Source organism: Leptonychotes weddellii, chromosome 4, assembly GCF_054177405.1.
Source record: "Leptonychotes weddellii isolate Sample4059 chromosome 4, ASM5417740v2, whole genome shotgun sequence".
In the NCBI taxonomy this organism is placed as follows: domain Eukaryota; kingdom Metazoa; phylum Chordata; class Mammalia; order Carnivora; family Phocidae; genus Leptonychotes; species Leptonychotes weddellii.
In genome coordinates, this window is record NC_138372.1 from 119,880,986 (window position 1) to 119,905,491 (window position 24,506).

General features: G+C 41.2%; 1 protein-coding gene across 6 annotated transcripts in view; it reads left to right on the forward strand.

Annotated features, from left to right (window-relative positions):
- The window catches only part of ZFHX4 (zinc finger homeobox 4), a 182,234-nt gene that overhangs the window by 153,544 nt on the left and 4,184 nt on the right, over nucleotides 1–24,506 (forward strand). For 5 of the 6 annotated variants that reach the window (XM_081816168.1, XM_081816170.1, XM_006727305.3 and 2 more), the window contains 6 exons: nucleotides 3,143–3,259; nucleotides 9,432–9,565; nucleotides 9,790–9,990; nucleotides 10,537–10,654; nucleotides 11,323–16,707; nucleotides 24,450–24,506. The exon at nucleotides 24,450–24,506 is cut by the window's right edge and continues 4,184 nt beyond it. In XM_081816168.1, the coding sequence (XP_081672294.1) occupies nucleotides 3,143–3,259; nucleotides 9,432–9,565; nucleotides 9,790–9,990; nucleotides 10,537–10,654; nucleotides 11,323–16,707; nucleotides 24,450–24,506 (6,012 nt within the window). Of the gene's footprint in view, nucleotides 1–3,142; nucleotides 3,260–9,431; nucleotides 9,566–9,789; nucleotides 9,991–10,536; nucleotides 10,655–11,322; nucleotides 17,574–24,449 lie in introns of those variants that run through there. The other variant, XM_081816171.1, reaches the window with a different exon arrangement.

A 24,506-nucleotide genomic window follows, 5' to 3' on the forward strand; every position in this document is an offset into this window, starting at 1 on the left:
TTATTATTATATATAATAGTGAAGAAACCTATTGATGAAAATGAAAACTCCTTTAGCATCTTTATTTTGGAATTTTATGTAACTTAGTGTCATTATTTTGCAATTTTATGGAATGGAATTTTATGGAATTTTCCTTAGTTTTAAGGCATTCCTTTAATACATTAATATTACATATTAATACCTTAATTATATATATTTTTTTTTTCCAATAAAGCGCCTTACATTTTATGGCATTTTACAGTTGAGGAAATGTGGTATTTGAAAATTAGAATGTAGACACCCCTTCCTTTAACCCCAAATCCAACCTACAGTTTTCCTAGAAAGCTGTTTCTCCTCATTAATACTCTTGACTCTAAAGTCTCTTTATTACATGAATGTCAAGTTTCTTTTAAAAGCTCTCTTTAAGAATGAAAGTGAGCTTTTTTTTTTTCTGCCTTGTATGAAACTTTATGGTGTCTATACGTTACCCTTTGATTATTTTTTGTATGATTAAAAATTTGCAAAGTTCTATGGCTCCAAAGAGCCTACCTGTAATAAACAGCTTACGCCTTCCAAACCACAAAACAGGGCTGAATTGCTTGAGCATTAGAGCTAATTGCCTGCCTACTTCAAAGGAAGAACCAGAAAAGAGAGAGGGGGAAAAAGTCACAGAAGCAGAGGTAATGCGGGCAAATCCACCTCGAGAGGTTATGAGTTGTGGCTTGGAAGAGCCAAGCAAAGTTATGGCCTCAGAACTGCTGTTTGCGATTAAGTTGATGGGGAGAGTCTACCCCACAATCTTTCCCTGCTGCTGACACAGAGTCTTTGTTCACATTCAGATTTCTCAAACTGTTGCCAGGGTCAGGCTGAGGTCAGACACCACAGTGATGTATAGAAGAACATGTCTGGGAATTTCTCTCACACTTAAAACACATCCTGGAAAATGAGGAAGACCCTGCAAAAACTGTCTGATGAGACCCAGATTATACTGTAGTTTTTTTTTCTTTTAGTACCTTCATAATTTTTGTGTTCTTCTCCTGACACACTATATTTTATTAATGTGAGTTGCGATAGCCCTTACAATTTTATGTCCCCTCAAGATAAGGACACTCGGTAGCACTCTGACACTTCATTTTCCAGCCCTGGGGGAAAGGTCCAGTAAATCTACTCAAAGAAGTCTTGCATCCCTTCCCCAGGATGAGTTGAAAAGTAATTGCCATGGGCTGTCGTAGGTAGAAGGCTTGACACTGGATGTCACGTCACATGTGTGGACTTGGCAGCGAAACGGCCCAATCCAGTCATGACCTCAGCCTTCCCACCTCCCCCCTCCAAACCAAGCCGGCCATGGTCCCCACCCAGGCTGGCCCCTGCCAGGAGGAGGGGGCCTGTGTTTGATCAGTAATTATCACTGATGGGGTGAAAGCAGGCTAGAGCCTTAAGAAGTGTTGATTCTCTCCTCTTAAGGTAAAAATTTCACAGGTATTTGCCTGAAAGGGAAGCTTCCCCCAAAGCCCTCAGATGACTGACCCCCTCCACCACGGACCTCAGCTCATTTTTGTGCAGTGGCAAAGTGCAAATATGGAATCAATGGATTTGTATGGTGCCCTTTGAGGACTCACAGTTGAAACAAGCTCTTATTTCAGATAATGTTCTTGTTTCCCCCATTGAGCCCAGAGCTGCCCCCTTCTGTTGTATCCTGCTCATACAGTTGCAGAGCCAGGCTGGCAAGTGAGGCACTAAATAGCAATTTTTTTTTTTTTTTTTTGTGCTCAGCTGCTACATATGACAGTGGATATTTCATTCTGCTGTCAGAACATTATTAATAAAACATGGGGTGTGGAGAGGGCCACGATTTCCCCTTTCAATCACTATAGCATTTGCAATGAAAATTTTATGCAGTGTGTAATATTCAGTTAATGCTTGACACTTAAAATGTCCGTAGCAGCGTTTTGTATGGTTATTGAAGGGTTAATTGTATCATGTTCTCAGCATAAAAGCTCTGCTTATCAAAAGCAAATAGAAGAGTGTATGCAAATGTGTGTCGATGACCTTTTGCCTTTCCAGGGTTAATTTATATGGTCATTAAAGATTTTATGAAATTGAGCAGCCTGGTGCTTCAAATCCCATTTTACCTTCTTCTCCTAATTTATGTAATTCCTACCTGAACAGGGGGAATATGATTTTTATTTTTTGTGCTGCAATGAAAACAGCATGCCATGCTGTGGGGAGTTGCGAGTCTGGTTATCTGGCATTACTCAGATTGCTAAAAATTCATTAAAATGTGACATCAGCACAGTGAGAGACAAATGATCGCAGGATGAAAGAGAACAGTGGGCCTTTCACGGATTAGTGCTATACAGACCCAGCATAGAGGCTAACTGCATAAACAGATTAATCCACCAGCAGCGGCATGGCTAAGATTTACAGAATAATTAAATAGGGTTGAGTTACTATGAGGATTTCCATGTAATCTAGCTGGTGTGAACCCGTGAATGAGGTGTGGGATGATGTGGTTGTCATAGAAGAAGTATACCTTCTTATGCTGTCCGATGCCCTGTATAGCTCCCCCTATAGAAGACAGACACGCGCACACACACGCACGCACACGCGCACGCACACACACGTAGACACCCCCCAATGTAACTGAAGTTTTGAGATCCTACTCAGACAAATTCCAAAAAATTCCCCTGGGGTCTGGGGACTGAAGGCAGGAGTAACACCTGTCTCATGTTTAACCCGTCGTGTTCACATTATTTCGCTAAGAATTTTTTCCAAGAGTTTGGTTTGCTCTGTCATCTATCCAAGGCCGTGGAACAGTAGCTCCATGTAGTTTAGAAGTTTTACTATTACAATGACAGAATTGCCTTACACCTATTCTTAAACCTTTTCTAGCTTACCCATCTTGGAAGTGGTTTCTTCTATTTTAATTTAGTACAGGCACATTTTCTCAATGGATGTGGAAGAAGTTACTTGAGATGACTATTTGCATTGGTACGGTCAGCAGGTTCTAACAGAGACTTGAGAATAAATTTGTGTTCTCTCTTCAGAGTAGAATGTCTGCAGATGATTCATAAATAGCACAGTTTTTAAATGGTCACGTTTATTTTAGTGGGCACCCTTCTGGGGTTTTCGATCCTACTGACAGGTCTCCTTCTCTTAACAGAAGAACAAAGTGAGGAGGCAGAAGGAGCTGCTAAGCCAGCAGCAGTGGCTGAGGAGGAGGAGAAAGACACAAGTGAGAGAGACAATAGTGAAGGCAAAAACTCTAATAAAGATTCTGGTAAGACGCTAGCATCCTTCACCTTTCTTTCCTCCACCCCATGCCTTGCAATCAGCCCTTCCATCACCCCCACCAAAGCTTATTAAAAGCTTTTATTCATTTTAAACTGTCTGAACATTCCCACTACTATTCATTGCATGTGCATTTTGCATGTGATTTCTATCAGTAGCCTCCCATTGACCTATTTTTAATCATAACCATCTGACAGAATAGATGTGGATAAGTTGAAGAATATTACAGGACGACCAGCGAGATTATTTTTTAATCAAATCAGTTTGTGTGCTTGTAATTTTTTAAGCGCCTTTCATTAATCTTAGCTATACTTGTGAGTCCTCTGATGGCATATTAATTTTTCATAAGCACAGGATTAGATATCACTTGAATTTTTTCATCCAGTCACATGCACCCCCCCCAACCATGTAACCCTAAAAATAAATGTTATTTTTCCTTGCTTTTTTACAACTTACACTCAGGAATTTGCTCTTTTTAAGGGCATCTATTTGAGGCATTTCAAACAAAGTCCAGTGGAAAAGTTTACAGATGATTCAGCCTAAGAAAGAGGAAATATCATTGAAAAGGGATTAGGTGCTGGGTAATTTTGATCTTCTAGAATAGACAAATCCCAGTAATGAAAGCTACTGTCTTTGAAAACAAACCTTCGTGTCATGACATTTACTTGTGCACAAACAAACCCTAGGCCAGCATCTGGTGTGGATACCTAAGGCTTTTTCTGTGTTTGATTTGGCAAATATATGACTTCATCCATGCTTTGTATGTATGAGATGGAAATCTATGGTCGCAATGAATATTACATTGGCTACTTTTGCTGCACGCTATACCTAGTTTTATTATGTTGGACTCATCGAAGCAGAAGAAGTGCGGAAACTGGTTCAAGCCTATTAGTTTCAGGTGCTCATCTATCTTTTCCTTGAATTCCAGTGACAGCTGCATATAAAGAAGCTTGTTTCACTATGAAGACGTTGGGTTGTGCAAAAGTATCATTTTTACGTGCAAGTTTGTTAAAGCCTGAATTAGCCCAAATTTGTCATTCGGTCTCTGCCTAAGTGTTGCATTCCCTTCAAAAAGTATTTCGTTCAATGCTGGGTTTCTCTCAGGAGTCCAGTGAGAAAGCGCCACGTAAATTTGCGTCTAGGACCGAGTGGCTAACATATGATCCTAATTTGACTTAAACAAAGAGGATCTAAGGTTGGTATGGAGCCTAAAGCAGTGTAAAAAAGATGCCATAGCTATGTATTAGTAAACTGGCTCCTGAGGTTACTGATGAGGGATTTGAAATACCCAGTGATCAGTTAAGGTCAAGGGTAGTGCCATCTAAACCTCATTTTGAAAATAATTGGAAATCACAAGGTGGTCAGTTTATTCATTCTCTAGGATGGGCCTCATCAAGGTTAGCTGTTTGGCTACTTCAGGGAGGGCAGGCTTCTGTCTGCATTCATTGGTGTCCTTCTCACAGTCGTACCAAAAGACATTGCAAAGCATGTCCCTCCCATTCTTTAAAAGAAAGTGTAAAACACACAGGTAGCACATTAGTGGTAATTAAATAAGTGCTCGTGTAATACCTAGGCATATGACGTTACGCTTGGTTTTAAATATCTAATGCCTTCCAAAGAATGGATTCTGGGAATCTCTTGAAAATGGATCCAATCTTACCGTTGAGGAAGGAGTCTTATTTGGAACATACCACAGATGCAGGGGCTGTATGTCCACCAGCACTGTTTACCACTCTATATAAATAACGGGCTCAATCACTCCCTAATGGCCTGATGAGTTATTGTGCTTTCTTGGGTGCCTAATTGTACCATCTAGACAGGGCTTGAGCTTCTGAGAGAATACAGAACATTGTGTAATGTTAATTGTTTAAAACAATTTTTTATTCCTGCAGAAATGCCTCCCCAGGTGTATCTGTAGAAATGAAAATGGGATTTATGCACCCACTAAAAGCAATTACTGAGATGCAAATATTTAGCCCTGAAACCTCTTAGACTTCAAAACGGCTCTTGTTAACTGACAACTACCACAAACTTGTAACAAAGTTTTCCACTTTCTAAATTGAATCTGATTAGGTGAAAAAATTATCGCGTGGATTTTTTTTCCCTTGTAAATATTTCTAACGATTGAATAACCACTTATGTCTATACTGTTTTTTTTTCCTTATGTCAGTTATAAATGTCAAAAAATAACAGCAAACTCATACATGAACCACTTTTGTAAAGTGTTGGATGGGAAAACAGTGTGACCCCACTTTAACACAGAATTTTTTTAGACAGGAAGGAATTAACACACCTTAGGAAGACTGTGTTTGTGTAAGCTGTTGTGCTGGGTTGCTGACATTAATCTCTAGGACTGCAGCTTTCAAAATGAGACTTGGCAATATGCAAGTTATATTTGTTGAATATTCATTCATAATAGAAAAGCCTCCTAATGCCTCATTTATATTGTCATTTAAATCTAGTGCCACTTTAGATTAATTATAATCCAAATTATAGCTCTGTGCAGTACAAGAATTAATATAGAGTTTATCCAGATTAATACATTTGCATTGAAAATGTAATATGTCTCTGCCGTGGCTAAGGGGACCACTTTTTAATAAGGGAGTAAACATGAGCAAAGATGGAAATTAACCTTCATTATTGCAATTAAAATTATCCTTTCATTCTAGTCTCATTAGAAAGAATACTGTACCAGTAATTATAATTTAGACTTATTTGTAGTTGAATAACATCCTCTGTTATATTCAAGTTTTGTAGTATTCAAACTTTATCAAATACATTGATTGATAGATAATAACTCAGTTTTTTGTTTTATTGTTTTTTTTCCCCCAGATTTGCTTTGAGTACATATGTGTTATTGGATTTTCCTCGCTTATTATGAGTATAAACCACCTTACAACCTTCCGTATTTTAGGGATTGGAAAGTATTAAGTAGGCAGCATCTGAATTGAAATGAATTATGTCATTTTTATATTAGCAATCTCATGCAAGCTAAGTAATCCCATAACTAACAGATAATCATTGGCTCATCTATTTGGCAGTGCTTATTTGTAATTAGATTTCATTTTTTAGTTAAAGTGCATTAAAATGGCATTGTTTTTTGAGAATATCGGGAGGTCTTAATAACACAAAATGAATTGTGCTCTCATTTCAAAATTTTGTCTAGGGTAACAAGTAGGGTTTACTTCAAATAAAGTTGCGGTCATAAACTGTGAGTAACCACAAAACTTAATCAAAACTTTCCAAAATTGACAGGTCGCTATTTAGTGTAGTTCTAGGATAAGACAATTCAGAAAAAGATCCCAGAATTGATGCCCTATAATTTATTGAGTAGGCCATTATCCTTGAGATAGCACCAGGTTGAGTAGAAAGGCATGAGTGCATAAAATGTAACTTCCATCATTTTTGCAAGAAGTTCTGATGACCTGCCTTATCCTCAGGAGTCTGTTTTTGTTATGTTATTGCATCTCAGCTTCCTCTGCTTCTTCTTATCAATGGCATCTGCTTCTGGGTGCCTAGCTACAACTGAGTGGGGTGGGAGGGGAGCTAGCCCTTATTTATAACTTCTTTTTAATTTAAAATAAGATGATCTTTAGGAAGCCCCTAGCTTGCATTAAGATCATGGTTTAATTAACTAAGTTAATTAGCCAAAAAATATTGAAGTTGACACATATATTGGGTGGACTACTCTAGCCAACAGTTACGGCAGTGGCTATGAAATAATGACCCTAAAATTGAACTCTTTACTTCCTCGATGCAATGTGGAAGGTCCCTAAATTAAAAAACAAGCATATTGTTGATGAATATTAATAAGGGTAAAAATAAGAACATGGATTAATTATACCAAATATTTACACCAATCTCTAACATAGTCTAAGTAAAATGTTTCAAACCTCGAAAGCAATGTTTTTTGATCCTTTATAGTACCAACATTAGAATATATATGCTTATGAAAATAAGGCCATAGCTATAAATTTAATAGATTTAGAAGTTTATGGAAGGTTTATTCTATATCTAATGTTCCATAGGGCCTGCAAGCAATCAGAGTCATGGAAATTATCTTTTAACTTGTGTGTGACAGTTTTTGATAGCATGGGGAATTGGACCAACTTATTATTTGGTCACGTCTAATTCTACCATGTACACAAAAGAATGATAAGGGGATATGACATAGTATTATTCTCTTAAGGGAACATAGTCTTACTCACTAATGGGCAACTTTTTAAGAAACATCTTTCAGTTTCACAGGGAAAAGCAACCGATAGACGTTTGCTGATTTAAATGACAATCATTTTATAGAACTTGATCTGACACCGGAGGGAGTACATTTTATTTGCAGAATACTGTATGGCATATTGTCTTCCTAAATGTTTATTTTTAACACTATTAAGACAATAGCACAAAGGATGTTTTGTTTTGAGAAGAAAAAACATATTTTTTGATGCTAGAATTAAGTATGAGATACACATTCCTGTTTTGAACTATCTTTTGGATACCAAATACTTGGATATTGCTTAATAAATGTAATGAAATTCTTCAGTCCATCTCAAATTTAAGTTCATTCAAATACAAATATGATAAATTATTTTTTCAAATATTTACAAAGAATCTAAATTTCTCCAAGGCATGTGTATATATAGGACAAATGTACTAATTCAAATAAAATCTAGTGTTTATAAATCTAGAAATCAATAGCAGTGTAATTTGTTGAAGGCATAGCACTAATTCTGTACCTAACCACAAACCTCAAGGGGATAAAATTATTGTCATCGTGTCATTAAAATTCTATTTTAATTTTGGTCTCCTCAGAGTCACTCTTACTTTTAAATTTCTTTCTGAATTTGAAATTCCTAAAATTATTTATATGGTAGAAAACAGGCATCTCTATTCAGGACAGAAAAAGAGCATATTTTTTGGTTCATTTTTACTTTGTTTCCATAACATCCTTGACCTTATTTTTAAATTAAAACTGGGTTATTCTGCAATAAGGTGCAATTTGTTCATTTATATGAACCGTATGTGGATTGAAAAAAAAAATCAAGATAAATCATGCACAGCATACAATCAGATTACGCCTAGACTCTATATTTACGCGGAGTCTGATAGCAATCAATGGTTTAGCTTCATTGCATTTCAAGATGTATTTGCACCCAGTTGTCCAGTGATAGTGTCCTCACCCTGGAAATAATTTAGTTGCAAATTGACTGGAAGATGGTGAAAATTGAAAGTTAAAATTAGAAATACTCATAATAAACAGCAGAAAAAAGGTCAGATGATGCTGCGCTATGATGAGATTGGAATGGATGGTAAATGAGGTTTTGTGTTTGTCGTGAGATGTATGTGACATGCCTACCCAATGTCGCTGTAATATCCAGCCTCACAGAGGAGATTATCGGGAAAATTGATGCTGGAAAGAATTTTCTGTTAGATTGGGAAATTAGAATTGCACTCTTTTCTTTGATGCGTGTGACGCTTCTGCTCATTACATTGCTCATCTAGGCAAAATTCTAAACCGTCTTTAACACCAAATATTCGGATTAACCTCATAAAACAATTGTCTTCTTGAGGTTTGGACCATAATGTTATGTGTACAGCCAACTGCTGAAACATCTAAAATAAAGTGCAAATCACAAAAAGCAGTGACAGATATGGAACGTATAGTAAATTTTTAAAATCCTGTATTCACCACGTAAAAATATTATTTTTATTTCTGAATTACAACTAGTCAGTTCGTCTTGGTATTTTTGAAATGTGTTCAGCGTCCAAGAATTTTAGAAAAGAGGTAAGTAATTAAACATTAGTAAAAGTAACTATTTCCTAAGTTAGCATTTGTGAATGGGAGTAGATTAGCTTTAATGTGATAAAGGCATTCTGAGACACCAGAGAGCATGTGTTATGGATGAATCTTTCAAGGTCACCTAGGGTTATCTAAACATGAGACAGGAGTACATTTTAAAAGATATTTATAAAGCCCACTTAGTAGATAAAAAGAAGTGTGCTTTTTGCCTTTTGAGATTCGCATCATTTAAAAGTGTTTGTCCAGTCATTTTTATGATTCCGTGGATTTAGAGTCAGAGCTATTCGAAAAACATACAATTTTTCGGAATTTGATGTTGTGAGTCTTTTAAAATTGAGGTGTTCTATTCTTTTTTGGGAATCAGGAATAATCACACCAGAAAAGGAGCTAAAAGTCAGTGTGGGAGGGGGGACCCAGCCACTCCTGCTGGCAAAAGAAGAGGATGTTGCAACAAAAAGATCAAAACCTACAGAGGACAATAAATTCTGTCACGAACAGGTAAAAATGTTTTTTTCCCTTTGCTGTGTACACCTGTTTTTATTGTTGTTGTTGTTGTTGTTATTGCTCCTGATAGTTTTAGAGCCCCAAACGAGTTCATGCTGTTGAAACGTATGTAGACATTGTGATCAGCAGTACAGTTAGTTCTTGGTGTTACTTCTCATGTTCTGAAGTCATCCGAGCCCATCCACTAACGGCGGCCATGTTTATTCCATGTTCTCCAGTTCTTTCAGTGTCCTTATTGTAACTACAATAGTAGGGACCAAAGTCGTATCCAGATGCATGTCCTGTCACAGCACTCGGTGCAGCCCGTCATCTGCTGTCCCCTCTGCCAGGACGTCCTCAGCAACAAAATGCACCTCCAGCTGCATCTGACGCATTTGCACAGCGTGTCTCCGGATTGTGTGGAGAAGCTGCTTATGACAGTAAGGAGCCCAAATGTTGCTGCGGGTGTGACACGATCTCTCTAAAAGTATCAACACGAAATCTGTAATTATTGGTTGAGAAATTTATTTTTTTCTGACTACTTAAAGCTCTCTTACAGACTGTGTTCTAGAAATCACAACCGAGGCCCATTTATTTGTCGTCTCTTTTGCTTACGGAGAAAGAAAATATGATACGAGGCATAGCTTATTCAGTAACATGCTTTGCTGTCTTACTTCTGCATCTGTAATGTTAATTAAATGACTCCTGTGGGCACGTTACGTTTCAAACTTTCCTGATTGTCATTATAAAAAAAATAGGCCGACAAAAACCTTCAAATCGTGTTTTTTAAAAAAGAAAGGAATGCAGCATTGCAACAGCGTCGATCTAAAATTCGAAGGCATAGCCTTGGCCTGTAAGATCCACAAAATGCCGCCCCCCCCCTTCTTTTGGGAGAAGGGAAGTGGGATAGGCTACTGCCCAGTGACAAATGTGATGGAGTCTGATTTCTGGGCTCCATGTGACACGAACCCCTTCGGTTCTCATAGGTGCCTGTGCCTGATGTGATGATGCCCAACAGTTTGCTACTCCCAGCGGCCGCCTCGGAGAAATCGGAGCGGGACACACCTGCGGCCATCACAGCTGAGGGATCTGGGAAATATTCAGGTACGCCAGCCTGGGCGCAGGATCTGCGGAAAACACGCTCAGGGGGCTCGCATGCATGGTGATGTTCCAGGATTATGACTACCAAAGTTTTTTGTTTTGTTTTTATAAAAAGCATGGAGGGAAAAAACTGTGGTGTTTCCAAGAGCTGCATTTTGCAAAGCACATTTAGTATCTGGTTCTCTGTAACTGCTCCTCGGAGACCTAAATGTCAATGACCAAGAATGTTCTGTGTGTTCTAATTCCTGAACACTGAGGTCATGGCCCTTGGTATCATGCTGACGGCAACATACTATAACTACCTTGAGCTTGCTTTTTTTCCTATCCTGGAATTCCTTGAGGTCAGGGGTGATTTCTTATTCACCTTTACATCCCCAGCACCCAGTACAGTGCTTGGCACAGAGTAGTTGCTCGATAAGTATTTCTTCAGAGACTCAATTAGGGGTGCCTGGGTGGCTCAGCCCATTAAGTGTCTGACTCTTGATCACAGGTCCTGAGTTCAAGCCTCGCATTGGGCTCCACGCTGGGCATGGAGCCTACTTAAAAAAAAAAAAAAAAAAAGACTCGATTAAGCAGAAATCTTTAGAGGTTCCTACTTACTACATTTATTGGCATTTAAGCAGTAGGCTTTCTTCCCTGTAAGCGACATATTTGTGCTTTCTTCTACACAGGCGAAAGTCCAGTGGACGACAAAAGTATGGCAGGTCTTGAGGATTCAAAGGCTAGCGTGGAAATAAAGAGTGAGGAGCAGAAACCAACAAAAGAACCCATGGAAGTGTCAGAATGGAATAAAAATAGCAGTAAGGATGTGAAACTCCCTGACACTCTACAGGATCACTTAAGCGAGCAGCAAAAAAGGCAACCCCTCTCTGTGTCGGACCGCCATGTTTATAAGTATCGCTGTAACCACTGCAGCTTGGCTTTTAAGACGATGCAGAAGCTTCAGATACATTCCCAGTATCATGCGATTCGGGCCGCGACGATGTGTAATCTCTGCCAGCGTAGTTTCCGTACATTCCAGGCTTTAAAAAAACACTTGGAAGCAGGCCACCCCGAACTGAGTGAAGCCGAACTTCAACAGCTGTATGCCTCCTTGCCCGTGAATGGCGAACTTTGGGCAGAGAGTGAAACTCTGGTGCAGGACGACCACGCGCTAGAGCAGGAAATGGAGAGAGAGTATGAGGTGGACCACGAAGGGAAGGCAAGTCCTGCAGGAAGCGATAGTAGCTCTATTCCAGACGACATGGGCTCTGAACCAAAGCGGACCTTACCTTTCAGAAAAGGGCCAAATTTTACGATGGAAAAATTCCTCGACCCATCGCGCCCATATAAGTGTACAGTGTGTAAAGAGTCGTTCACCCAAAAGAACATTCTCTTGGTCCATTATAATTCAGTTTCTCATCTGCATAAGTTGAAAAAGGTTTTGCAGGAAGCCTCCAGCCCTGTTCCCCAAGAAACCAACAGCAGCACAGACAACAAACCCTACAAGTGCAGCATCTGCAATGTTGCGTACAGCCAAAGCTCGACGTTGGAAATCCACATGAGGTCCGTGCTCCATCAGACCAAGGCGCGGGCTGCCAAGCTGGAGCCCAGTGGCCACGCGGCCGGTGGGCACAGCCTGGCAGCCAACAGTAGCCCTGGCCAGGGGATGTTAGATTCCATGAGCTTAGCGACAGTCGGCAGCAAGGACACCCACTTAGATGCCAAAGAATTAAATAAAAAGCAAAGTCCGGAATTACTCTCCGCTCAGCCTCCACATCACCCGCTGCAGTCACCAGCACAAATCCAGATGCAACTCCAGCACGAGTTACAGCAGCAAGCTGCGTTCTTTCAGCCTCAGTTTCTAAACCCAGCCTTTTTGCCTCATTTCCCTGTGACCCCGGAAGCACTGTTGCAGTTCCAGCAGCCTCAGTTTCTCTTTCCGTTCTACATCCCTGGGACGGAGTTCAGCCTGGGGCCGGATTTGGGCTTGCCGGGCTCGGCCACATTTGGTATGCCTGGCATGACAGGAATGGCTGGATCCTTGCTTGAAGACTTGAAGCAGCAGATTCAAACCCAGCATCACGTTGGCCAGACTCAACTCCAGATACTACAGCAACAAGCACAACAGTACCAGGCCCCACAGCCCCCACTGCAGCCCCAGAAACAGCCCCCACAGCCCCCGCAGCCACAGGCCGCGAGCAAGTTATTGAAACAAGAGCAGACGAACATAGCCAGCACCGAATGCCCCATCACGAAGGACGTGCCATCTTACAAGGAGGCAGAAGAGATTGCGGAAAAGCAAGAAAAGCCAAAGCAAGAGTGTACAAGCGAAGGTGAAGGACTCAAGGAAGGCAAAGATACGAAGAAGCAGAAATCCTTGGAACCGTGCATCCCGCCACCCCGAATAGCTTCGGGGGCCAGAGGAAATGCAGCCAAGGCTTTACTGGAAAACTTTGGTTTTGAACTGGTCATTCAGTATAACGAAAACAGGCAGAAGGTCCAGAAGAAGGGCAAGAGCGGTGAAGGTGAAAACACTGATAAACTGGAATGCGGAACGTGTGGTAAATTGTTTTCCAATGTCCTTATCTTAAAGAGTCACCAAGAACATGTCCATGGGCAATTTTTTCCATATGGAGCACTAGAAAAATTTGCTCGGCAATACAGGGAGGCCTATGACAAGCTTTATCCAATTTCACCACCTTCACCAGAAACTCCACCTCCACCACCGCCACCTCCCCCTCTGCCTCCAGCTCCTCCACAGCCTTCCTCCTTGGGTCCTGTAAAAATCCCAAGCACGGTTTCTACTCCTCTACAAGCGCCACCACCCACACCCCCACCGCCGCCACCACCTCCTCCCCCGCCTCCTCCCCCGCCTCCTCCCCCGTCTGCTCCCCCGCAGGTCCAGCTGCCTGTTTCTCTTGACCTTCCGCTCTTTCCTTCCATTATGATGCAGCCCGTGCAGCACCCTGCACTTCCTCCCCAGCTCGCCCTGCAGCTGCCCCAGATGGACACTCTGTCTGCGGACCTCACTCAGCTCTGCCAGCAACAGCTCGGATTAGATCCCAACTTCCTAAGGCATTCTCAGTTCAAACGCCCGCGGACGAGAATCACAGACGACCAACTGAAAATCCTGAGGGCTTATTTTGACATCAATAACTCTCCAAGCGAAGAACAGATCCAAGAAATGGCGGAGAAGTCTGGCCTCTCTCAAAAAGTTATCAAGCACTGGTTTCGAAATACGCTTTTTAAGGAACGACAGAGGAATAAGGATTCCCCGTACAACTTCAGTAACCCTCCCATAACTGTTTTGGAAGACATCAGGATTGATCCACAGCCCTCCTCTTTAGAACATTACAAATCGGATGCGTCATTCAGCAAAAGGTCTTCTAGAACGAGATTTACTGACTACCAGCTTCGGGTTCTGCAAGACTTTTTTGACACCAACGCTTACCCAAAAGATGATGAAATAGAACAACTTTCCACGGTTCTCAACCTGCCCACCCGGGTTATTGTTGTGTGGTTCCAGAACGCTCGTCAGAAAGCACGGAAGAGTTACGAGAATCAAGCAGAAACTAAAGATAATGAAAAAAGAGAACTCACTAATGAGCGGTATATTCGAACGAGCAACATGCAGTACCAGTGTAAAAAGTGCAATGTGGTTTTCCCCAGGATCTTTGACTTGATCACACATCAGAAAAAGCAGTGTTACAAGGATGAAGACGACGATGCCCAGGATGAGAGCCAAACCGAAGACTCCATGGACGCCACCGACCAAGTCGTGTATAAGCACTGCACCGTGTCTGGCCAGACAGATGTCGCCAAAAGCACGGCTGCCCCCGCAGCAAGCTCTGGCTCGGGGACTAGTACCCCCCTGATCCCGTCCCCCAAGCCAGAACTCGAGAAGACGTCTCCAAAACCTGAATATCCCACAGAAAAGCCAAAGCAGAGTGACCCCACACCCCCTCCTCAGGGCGCCAAACCAGCCCTGCCATTAGCATCGACTTCCTCAGACCCACCCCAGGCCTCGGCAGCTCCGCCGCAGCCCCAGCCACCAAAACAGCCCCCGCTCGTCGGAAGGCCTCCCTCGGCCTCTCAAACCCCGGTCCCTTCCAGCCCGCTGCAGATTTCCATGACTTCTCTCCAGAACAGTCTACCTCCACAGTTACTACAATACCAATGTGATCAGTGTACGGTGGCCTTCCCGACTCTGGAACTCTGGCAGGAGCACCAGCACATGCACTTCCTTGCTGCTCAAAACCAATTCCTTCACTCTCCATTCTTGGAAAGGCCCATGGATATGCCCTACATGATATTCGACCCCAACAACCCCCTGATGACCGGACAGCTGCTGAGCGGGTCTCTCACGCAAATGCCGCCGCAGACCGGTCCCTCCCACACCTCGGCGCCCACGACGGTCGCTGCTTCCCTCAAGCGGAAAATGGACGACAAAGAAGACAACGCGTGCAGTGAAAAGGAGGGAGGGAACAGTGGGGAGGACCAGCACCGCGATAAGCGCCTGAGAACCACCATCACCCCGGAACAACTGGAAATACTCTATGAAAAATACTTGCTGGATTCCAACCCGACCAGAAAAATGCTTGACCACATTGCACGCGAAGTGGGGCTGAAAAAAAGAGTCGTGCAAGTCTGGTTCCAGAATACGCGAGCTCGAGAAAGGAAAGGCCAGTTCCGGGCGGTGGGCCCGGCGCAGTCCCATAAACGGTGTCCTTTTTGCCGAGCCCTGTTCAAGGCGAAGTCGGCCTTAGAAAGCCACCTCCGCTCTAGGCACTGGAATGAAGGCAAGCAGGCAGGTTACAGCTTGCCTCCGAGCCCTCTCGTATCAACCGAAGACGGGGGAGAGAGCCCTCAGAAATACATTTATTTTGACTACCCATCTTTGCCCTTAACTAAAATTGACCTATCAAGTGAGAATGAGTTGGCTTCTACAGTGTCAACACCCGTTAGTAAAACAGCAGAGCTGTCGCCCAAGAACCTTTTAAGCCCGTCTTCTTTTAAAGCAGAATGTTCTGAGGATGTAGAGAACTTAAATGCCCCTCCCGCCGAGGCGGGGTATGATCAAAATAAAACGGATTTCGATGAGACTTCGTCCATTAATACAGCTATCAGTGACGCCACCACAGGGGATGAGGGCAATGCTGAGATGGAAAGCACCACGGCAGGTTCCGGAGACGTGAAGCCGGCCTTATCTCCCAAGGAGCCCAAAACTCTCGACGCTTTGCCAAAACCCGCAACCACACCCACCACGGAGGTTTGCGATGAAAAATTTCTCTTCTCTCTCACCAGCCCCTCCATACACTTCAGCGATAAAGACGGCGACCACGACCAAAGCTTTTATATCACGGACGACCCCGATGACAACGCTGACCGCAGTGAATCATCCAGCATCGCTGACCCGAGTTCGCCAAATCCCTTTGGATCCAGCAATCCTTTTAAATCCAAAAGCAACGATCGACCAGGTCACAAGCGTTTCAGAACCCAGATGAGCAACCTTCAACTCAAGGTTCTCAAGGCTTGCTTCAGTGACTACCGAACTCCAACCATGCAAGAATGTGAAATGCTAGGGAATGAGATCGGTCTGCCCAAACGCGTGGTCCAGGTGTGGTTCCAAAATGCAAGGGCAAAGGAAAAGAAATTTAAAATTAACATAGGGAAGCCTTTCATGATTAATCAAAGTGGAACAGAAGGCACCAAACCAGAGTGTACCCTCTGCGGGGTGAAGTACTCTGCCCGCTTGTCCATCAGAGATCATATTTTCTCCAAACAGCACATTTCAAAAGTGAGGGAGACCGTCGGGAGCCAGCTTGATCGGGAGAAAGATTACTTGGCTCCGACCACCGTTCGACAGCTGATGGCACAGCAAGAACTTGACCGTATAAAGAAAGCCTCAGACGTGCTGGGCTTAGCGGTACAGCAGCCAAGCATGATGGACGGCAGCTCCCTCCATGGCATCAGTCTGCCGGCATCCTATCCAGGACTCCCCGGCCTCCCTCCGGTTCTTCTCCCTGGAATGAACGGTCCATCTTCCTTGCCCGGATTTCCACAAAATTCAAACAGTAAGTCATTTCAAGGCGAGTCAGTCTAATTCATTAATTAACATTAGGCAGCCGATCACATGTAACCAAGAACAGGGTATACGTTTGGATCTCTTTTAATTTCAGTAAGTGACACCTTTACCTTATTGGGAATATATATTTCAGTGGCTATAATTAAGAACCAGGAAGTAAGTCAAGCTGAACGTATGCAGAAAAATAAGGACTAGACAGGTCATCGCAGTGTCTCAGAAATATATTAATATAATTTATATCATCACATCCTTATGTCTTAAGAGAAGTATTCCTTTTATATAATTATTTTAATACTGATTTCAAATGGCATTTTAGCACAAACATGTGGCATAATATTCAATATACATATTAATAAAGAGAAGAATTAAATAATACATTTTTTGGATCTTAATTTATGTTCCTTCCAAGGAGAAAGTTTGTTTGGTTGGTTGGTTGGTTGGTTTGGGTTTGCTTTTTTCTTCTTCTTAAGTGCCAGGAAGTTCAAAAGTTAAGGGCCCTCTAGGTACAGGAATTCACCTACATTACACCTAGCAGGTAATAAGCTTATGTTCAAAGTTTAACTCCTAAAAATACGACTTCTGTAATAATTTACAATTTAGCATTGCTATAAGATTCTGACTTTTGAGGCTCCCATTGTTACTTGCTACTTCAATAAATTTACAACCTTAGAAATATATTGATATTACTCTATGACTTTCTACCCCCACCACCACCCCACGTCTATAACTAAGTCATAACTAAATTGTAAAGCTGTTTGAGGCAACCCCAGATGATGAGTCCAATTCTGTGTTCATCAAGAGAAATCTAATTTATGCAGTTTAGATTTTGTGAATAAGAATAGGCATCCAATTCTACTGGGTTGAAAAAAAGTCAATATAGTGTGCTAGGCAATCACACAGCCAAACATGTAAGGAATGTTACATGTTTTATTGTTTAATGTGTTATACAAACCTTACTATGCGAAGTAGAAAAAAGGGCTCTCATAATTTTTCCTTAAAGTAAGTTTTATTTTTCAAATTAACAGTGTTTTTCAAAAAAAGAAAAAATGAAAACAAAAAAACCCAAGAAGACACCAGTGATGTTTTTCCTTTTTATAAGGAAATTTTGACATTATTTAGAATGAACTAATTGCATGTATCTAGAAAGTTTCCAAAACACACAGAGCTTTCCTCAATCTCACAAATTGGACTTTTACATAAATTTCCAACTTTTCAATTTCCTCTTTCTCTTCTAAAACCAAAATTGCCATGTGATTGTAGGAAGATACTCCTATTTTAACTTTTAGTTTGGGAGACATGAAAACAATGATATGGAATGGCCCTTTGACCACTGGTAACTGCTCTGGTTTTCCCTGTCCAGAATGACTAGTTGGCACTAGAGAGAAGCAGAATAGACCTACACATATAAGGAATGTGCCCAAGAACAATTCTTCAGTGGCCCTTCCTTTAACTATCATACCAACTCATACCAACTACCTTGCCCCTAAGCTTAATTATCTGGATATTCTTGGGGCCTGAAAATGTTAAAGCTACAGTTGCATGATTTATCTGTACATTTAAATTAAGTCAGACATAACTGTTTTAAGAATAATGCAGTGCCTGTCTTTTGTTTTTTGTGTTTTTTTGCACATGACTGTATTAGTCTTCCAGTCCCACTTCACATGTCACTATGATTATTGACAAACTCCTAGGATCAGTTACGTAAAAGGGAGATTTTCCACATAATGTCTGGTGTGGAAAAACCTTATGGACAGTTATGTAAAATTTAAAATAAAATATTATGTGAAATAGAGTAAAATTTGATACTTTACATCCACTAAGAACAGCTTTTAAGGGTCTGTGCCATTAATCCGCAAGTCTGCTCTGATCGATGCTGGCTGTGGAGTCATCCCTTCAGTGGCAGCCAGAGCATCTTGTTTTTCTCTCTGCTGGATCACAGGCCTTTGCTTGGACAGTGGGTCCTTCGCTGACTGCCCTTCTGGTCCGTCACTCCGAAACCAGCACCCAGAGAGCCTGTATGAGAGAAAGTGAGAAGAGAAGTAGAGAAATGGTTATGAAATACTTAAATGACCTAACCTTTCTCCTCATTCCACTCAACATACATGTAATTTCTATCCTTCTCCCCTCGGAGATGTGGGCTCTGTTTGTAAGTATCAGAGTTGCAGAAAGATGTCAGCAGCATCCCTTCAGTGAGCAGTATCTATACATGCATCAGGTGTTGAGGAACTTGGCGCTTTGAATCTGTTACTTTATTTGATCATAGACCAAAACAGACCAGAGAATGTTACCAAGGGAAAAGGTCTGTGACTGTACCTACTAGAATTTGCAATTTCTCTTGAATTCGTTCTTTGGTTAAACATTAACACAGTGGGAGCACCAGCAGGACCCTGTCTGAGAGCCTAAGTTCCCACACTTCTGGTTCCCATCTTTTTTCAGGCTAATTTACCTGTGGTGGATAATGCTGAATCTTCTGATTAGCTCATAGAGTGGAGCTGTGGTTCTCCATCCTTCTATCATCATCTTTCCACTGTGTTCTTTCTCCTCAAACAAATATCTCCTCTGCTTTATGGGAGAGGTAGACATACCAGCGAGGTGAAATCGAAAGGAGAAAAATACTTCCTAACTAGCGTATATCTGTGTTTCTCGCATGCCCTGGGCTCTTGCTATATATATATATATTCATATATATATATATATATATATGAATATATATATATGAATAAACATATGTGTGTGTGTGTATATATATATATATATATATATATATGAATAAACTTTGAGAATAGGACATGTTCATCTTGGGCCCACTTTAATGGGATTTATTTATAGAAAAGCCTTCATTTTAAAGATAAACCATCCCTTTGAAGGTAAATCTGAGGGGTTTGATCCTAAGGAAATCACGAAAAAGGGACTCCATTGAATATGAGATGGGCCATAAAGTAATGTCTGATTCCAAAGGCTACAAGCCAACACTGATTTAAATTACAATGTGCATGTTCAGTTTTAGTATTTATCAACCTCTAAATTTTCTGGTTTAATCACCCACTTTATTCTGTTTTGGGTGGAATTGCTGTTCTGCTTTACCAGCTTTAACACTTACCTTGCTTCCAACAATTCTTCAAATTATTTTGTCTTTCAAGATCATAAAGAGGCCCTTTCAAGAGTAATATGCAGCGTGTGTGCTCGTTTCCCGAATGATGACCCGGCCCTCCATTCAGGATCACTAGTGACTAGTACTCATTTGCTAATAAAATGAGTTATTTTCTGCTTAAAAAATTTCCACATTTGTCTTTTTCTCTCATGATCATATGTAAAAAGGGCGAGTGGCAATAGCAAATCCCATGCCTGTACACCTGGGAAAAATTCAAAAACTTTAAATTTACATTTAATCCTTTTTTTAAAGATTTTATTTATTCATTTATTTGAGAGAGAGAGAAAGCACGAGCAGGGGGAGGGGCACAGGGACAAGCAGACTCCCTGCTGAGCAGGGAGCCCGGTTCAGGACTCGATCCCAGGACCCTGGGTCATGACCAGGGCCTACGGCAGACGCTTAACCGACTGAGCCACCCAGGTGCTCCAAAATTTACATTTAATCCTTGAGGATGTTGGCTTCCTTCGGCATTTTGCTCCAGATGAATAGAAAACTAACTTGATTTTCTATTTTTAATTTATTTACTTTATCGTTTTAAGCAGTGTCTGATTTTTATATCTTCCATTAATGTTTGGAAATACTGTCTAACCCAATTTCCTTAAATGGAACGTTAGAACATGCCTTTTGCATTTTTCTCATACTTCACTGTAATTTACTAGCACATTTGGGGTAAATCTAGATAAGAGTAAGTCTTTCATAATTTTAGCACAATTGTCTTTGGCTCCATGTACATAATAAGTTTTATTTTCACCTCAAAAGTAAATTTTCCCTCTGGGAGACCAAGATCAAGGAAACCTGAGGGAAAATAACTATATCTAAGTTCATTGCGAGACAGGGTTTTCTTCCAAAAGCGTAACTTTTGGGAATAGGCTGCTGTTCCAGGAGAATAAAACCAAACAAAATAATGATAATAGGAGATTATTTTTATAAAAACTTTTCTCTCTCAGTGATATTTCAACGAATTGGAGTAGGAGTTAAGGAACAGGAACAAATGTACCTTTAGCGCTATAACTTGGTAATAGATGGGAAAATTTGACGTGCATTTAGTTTATAGTTACCACTACTTCTTCTGTATCAGGATTACTGTTCAATTTTTCTCTTCTATTTCCGGTTTTCATCTATCAGTTGGCTTTTGTCTTTTACTTTAGGCCCAATGTACACTGTTCTTTATCCTTAATTTGCATCAATTTTCCTAAAATTTTTACTTAATAGCTAATTATTTTTTTAAAGATTTTATTTATTTATTTGACAGAGAGAGAGAGAGAGAGAGAGTGCACAAGCAGGGGGAGCGGCAGGCAGAGGGAGAGGGAGAAGCAGACTCCCCGCCGAGCAGGGAGCCCGATGTGGGACTCGATCCCAGGACGGCGGGTCCATGACCTGAGCCGAAGGCAGACTCTTAACCTACTGAGACACCCAGGAGCCCTTAATAGCTAATTATTTAACTCGGATTACTCTTCAAGGTGTTGAATTCCTGAAAATCTCTGATAGTCTTTGACTGTAGCAGTTAGGAATACTATTTTGCAGTCTTCTGAAAATTTTCATGCCAATTCATCATATGTCCTCTAGATGGGAACATATGTCATCTGATGGGAAAGCCTGAGTCAACAACTATTGATCCTTTTGCTTTCTAACTACCATTGCTGTTTTAAGTCTTTTAGTTCCTTAAAATTTCTCAAATTATCATGTCAGAGAGATAGGTGAGCCAGCAATTTTCTTAGATGTAGGGGGCAAAAGCATTTAGGTGGAGGGGAGTGCAATTATTGAGTATGAAGTCTAGTTGAACTAGACCTAGAACTAAGGTTGGCTTTATGAATAGGCAAAAGAAGCTGAGTACCATCATAGTATCATTCTAACAATGCAAGGAAGGTTCTTCCGTCCTTAGTAAAGCTTCCACCTGAATCACTCATGCCTGAAATTCTGTAATTAGATATTAATGCCTTTGACTTAATGAATTATCCTCTGTTAAATGGAAAATAGCATAGCATATCATGAAATCAGAATACTATAGCAGGAAGAAACCTCTAATTATATAAACTAGGGTAAAGCATTTTCAGAAATAGGTGTATTCGGGGGCCCCTGGGTGGCTCAGTCGTTTGAGTTTCCAAGTCTTGATTTCAGGTCAGGTCATGATCTCAGGGCCCTGGGATCGAGCCTCCCGCCCCTGCATTGTGCTCTGCACTCAGCAGAGAGTCTGCTAGGATTCTCTTTCTCCCTCTCCCTTCCTCCCTCCCCATCCCCCCGACCAATGCATGTACACCTGCACACATGCTCTCTCTGTCTCTCTCTCTCAAATAAATAAATCTTTAAAGAAAAGAAAAAGAAATAGGCGTATTCAAGTCATTGGTTCTTTCTCGCAAATCCAATTTTTTAGAGAGGCTAGTAGAAAGAAGAAAGGCCTAGTAGTGCCTGAATAAAGGTAAGGGAGTTGAGGGATTGGGACCCCAAAAGCAACTTCATTACTTTACAGTTTTCTCAGGGTTAGTCTATGTCCCATGAATCCAAGAAGTCTATCATACCAAACTGGATTAAAGATTCAGGAATTTATTCATTCATTCCTACCATTCCCTTGCGAATCTTAAGCCATTTTCATTTCAGTGTGTTTCCAATGTGTCAGCCATTCTTCTATAAAATGTGGATACTTGCTATCAGTTTCTCCTGGAAATACAATGTTATTTTCAAGGAATTTTTATTTTTGCATTTTGAATATTTGTATTTTTTGGCTTTTGAAATTGACTCAATTAGACAGGAACTTTAAGTGGCAGCTCTAAAATTTAGTTTCCCCAAACCTCATCTCCCACTGAGTCATAGATTTCTCTCTGTCAAGTCACCCAACAGCTCTCAGACTCAATTTTCTTACTTAAAAAAAATGGAATTTTTTAGCATCTGTTCCCACTTACCATTGAGGATATCAGAAAACTATTCTCTAACGTGATGGAAATTCCTTAGACATTATCACTAATACAACTACAGAAATTATTGCAGAGCCAAGTCAGAGAAGAGTTGGGCGTGGTGAGGTTACAAAGAAGAGCAGCCAGTAATAAGCTAGGCTAATTGACAATAATATGATAATGACTAGGGTCAAGTTGAGAGTGATATTGAGGACTTCAGAGTATCTTGAATGCTAAGTCTAAGAAAAGCTTTCTCAGCTGGGTGAAGTCTAATTAAAGTTTTTTTCTCTAGCTAAAGAAATAGAAGCATGAAGTTTTTTTTATCACTTGTTTTTCTTTCTTTCTTTTTTTTTTTAACACTCAAATGTCACGTTTAGCATAGAGGTAAGACTTTGAACAATATTAAAAAAGGTTGTTGTCTTAAATCTATGATCATTTTCTCCACAGCGATGCACTAATCACTTAAACTTAATCCACCTTCTCCTGGTTAATTCTTCCATCAGCCCGTGAGGCCTCCCTCACAGTCCTTGCCGTGATACTTTGGTAGTGAGCTGTATCTCCTTCAAGAATGAACCACCACCCATAAGGCTCCTAGTCTGTTCCTTTTGCAGTCAACTTTATTTGCCTCTAAAAAACATACTCAGGAAAGGCACAGCCTTTTACAATTCTCTTTTCCATCCTGAGCCATGGTTTCGTTTCTCACCCAACTATCCAGCTCATAAAAATTGCTCTGTAATAGGTTATTATTAGCCGCCACATTCAGCTGAGTCCTTGAGATCCAGCAAAGATCTCTTGCACCGCCGTAGGAGTCCTACTCCACTGGACCTGTGTCTGTCTCCTGAGCATTTATTTCGTTCCTTCTCTAATGGGGTTAGAATCCTTTGGGCATACTAGAGGCAAACCTGGAAGAAGCATGTTTTGGGGGTGATAAAGTTGCGTGTTAATATATTCCATTCCTCTCAAGTACTCCGTTAGCCAAATTGTCAGGGTGGTAATAAATAGCTTGCTCTGAACCCTTAAAAATGAAATCGTGCCTAACCATGCTCAGTGCTGGTAATGAATAGCTGTGACTTCACTGCTATTTGTTTTTTGGTGCCGTCAGTGGTCATTTACTATTGCTATTTAATCAGCTTATGGCCTTCTTTATTTAATGTAAATGTATTTTTTTCTGCTGGAATTTAAGCAGATGGATTTCATTTTATTTGATAGCTAATTCCTTTTAGTGAAGGTGGTAATTATCAGACTGTTCGAGTGAAGGACGAGTGAGTCCTTCCCAGAGGTACAGTAAAAATCGGTTAAAATGAGTAACAGAGTAGGGATCTTGCAAACTTATCAGTTAGAAGCAACCACTGTTGTTCACCGTGATGCTCCTTCTCTAGCCATCTGTCTTTCACAATGTGAGAGCATTGGTTTGGGGAGTGAAATGTTGCCAAAATGTGCGGATTTCACCCCTTAGCGTTATGGTGGGGGGTGGAAACTTCTCGAAGAACTATTCTAAACCCAGGAAAGCTGGTGCAGGTGGCTCTTCCCGGTCGGTGTAACGTACCCCTCCTGATGCCCTGCGGCGGGCGGTGCGGTCTGCGTAGGTGGTAAGCATCCGGCACCCAACCCCACCCCACCCCGCCCCCCACCCCCGGCCCCCCGTGTCGCTCCGTGCACTGACAGTGGGCGTATCTCTGTTGTTGTTTTCAGCTTTAACACCTCCCGGTGCAGGCATGCTTGGGTTTCCTACTTCAGCTACTTCGTCTC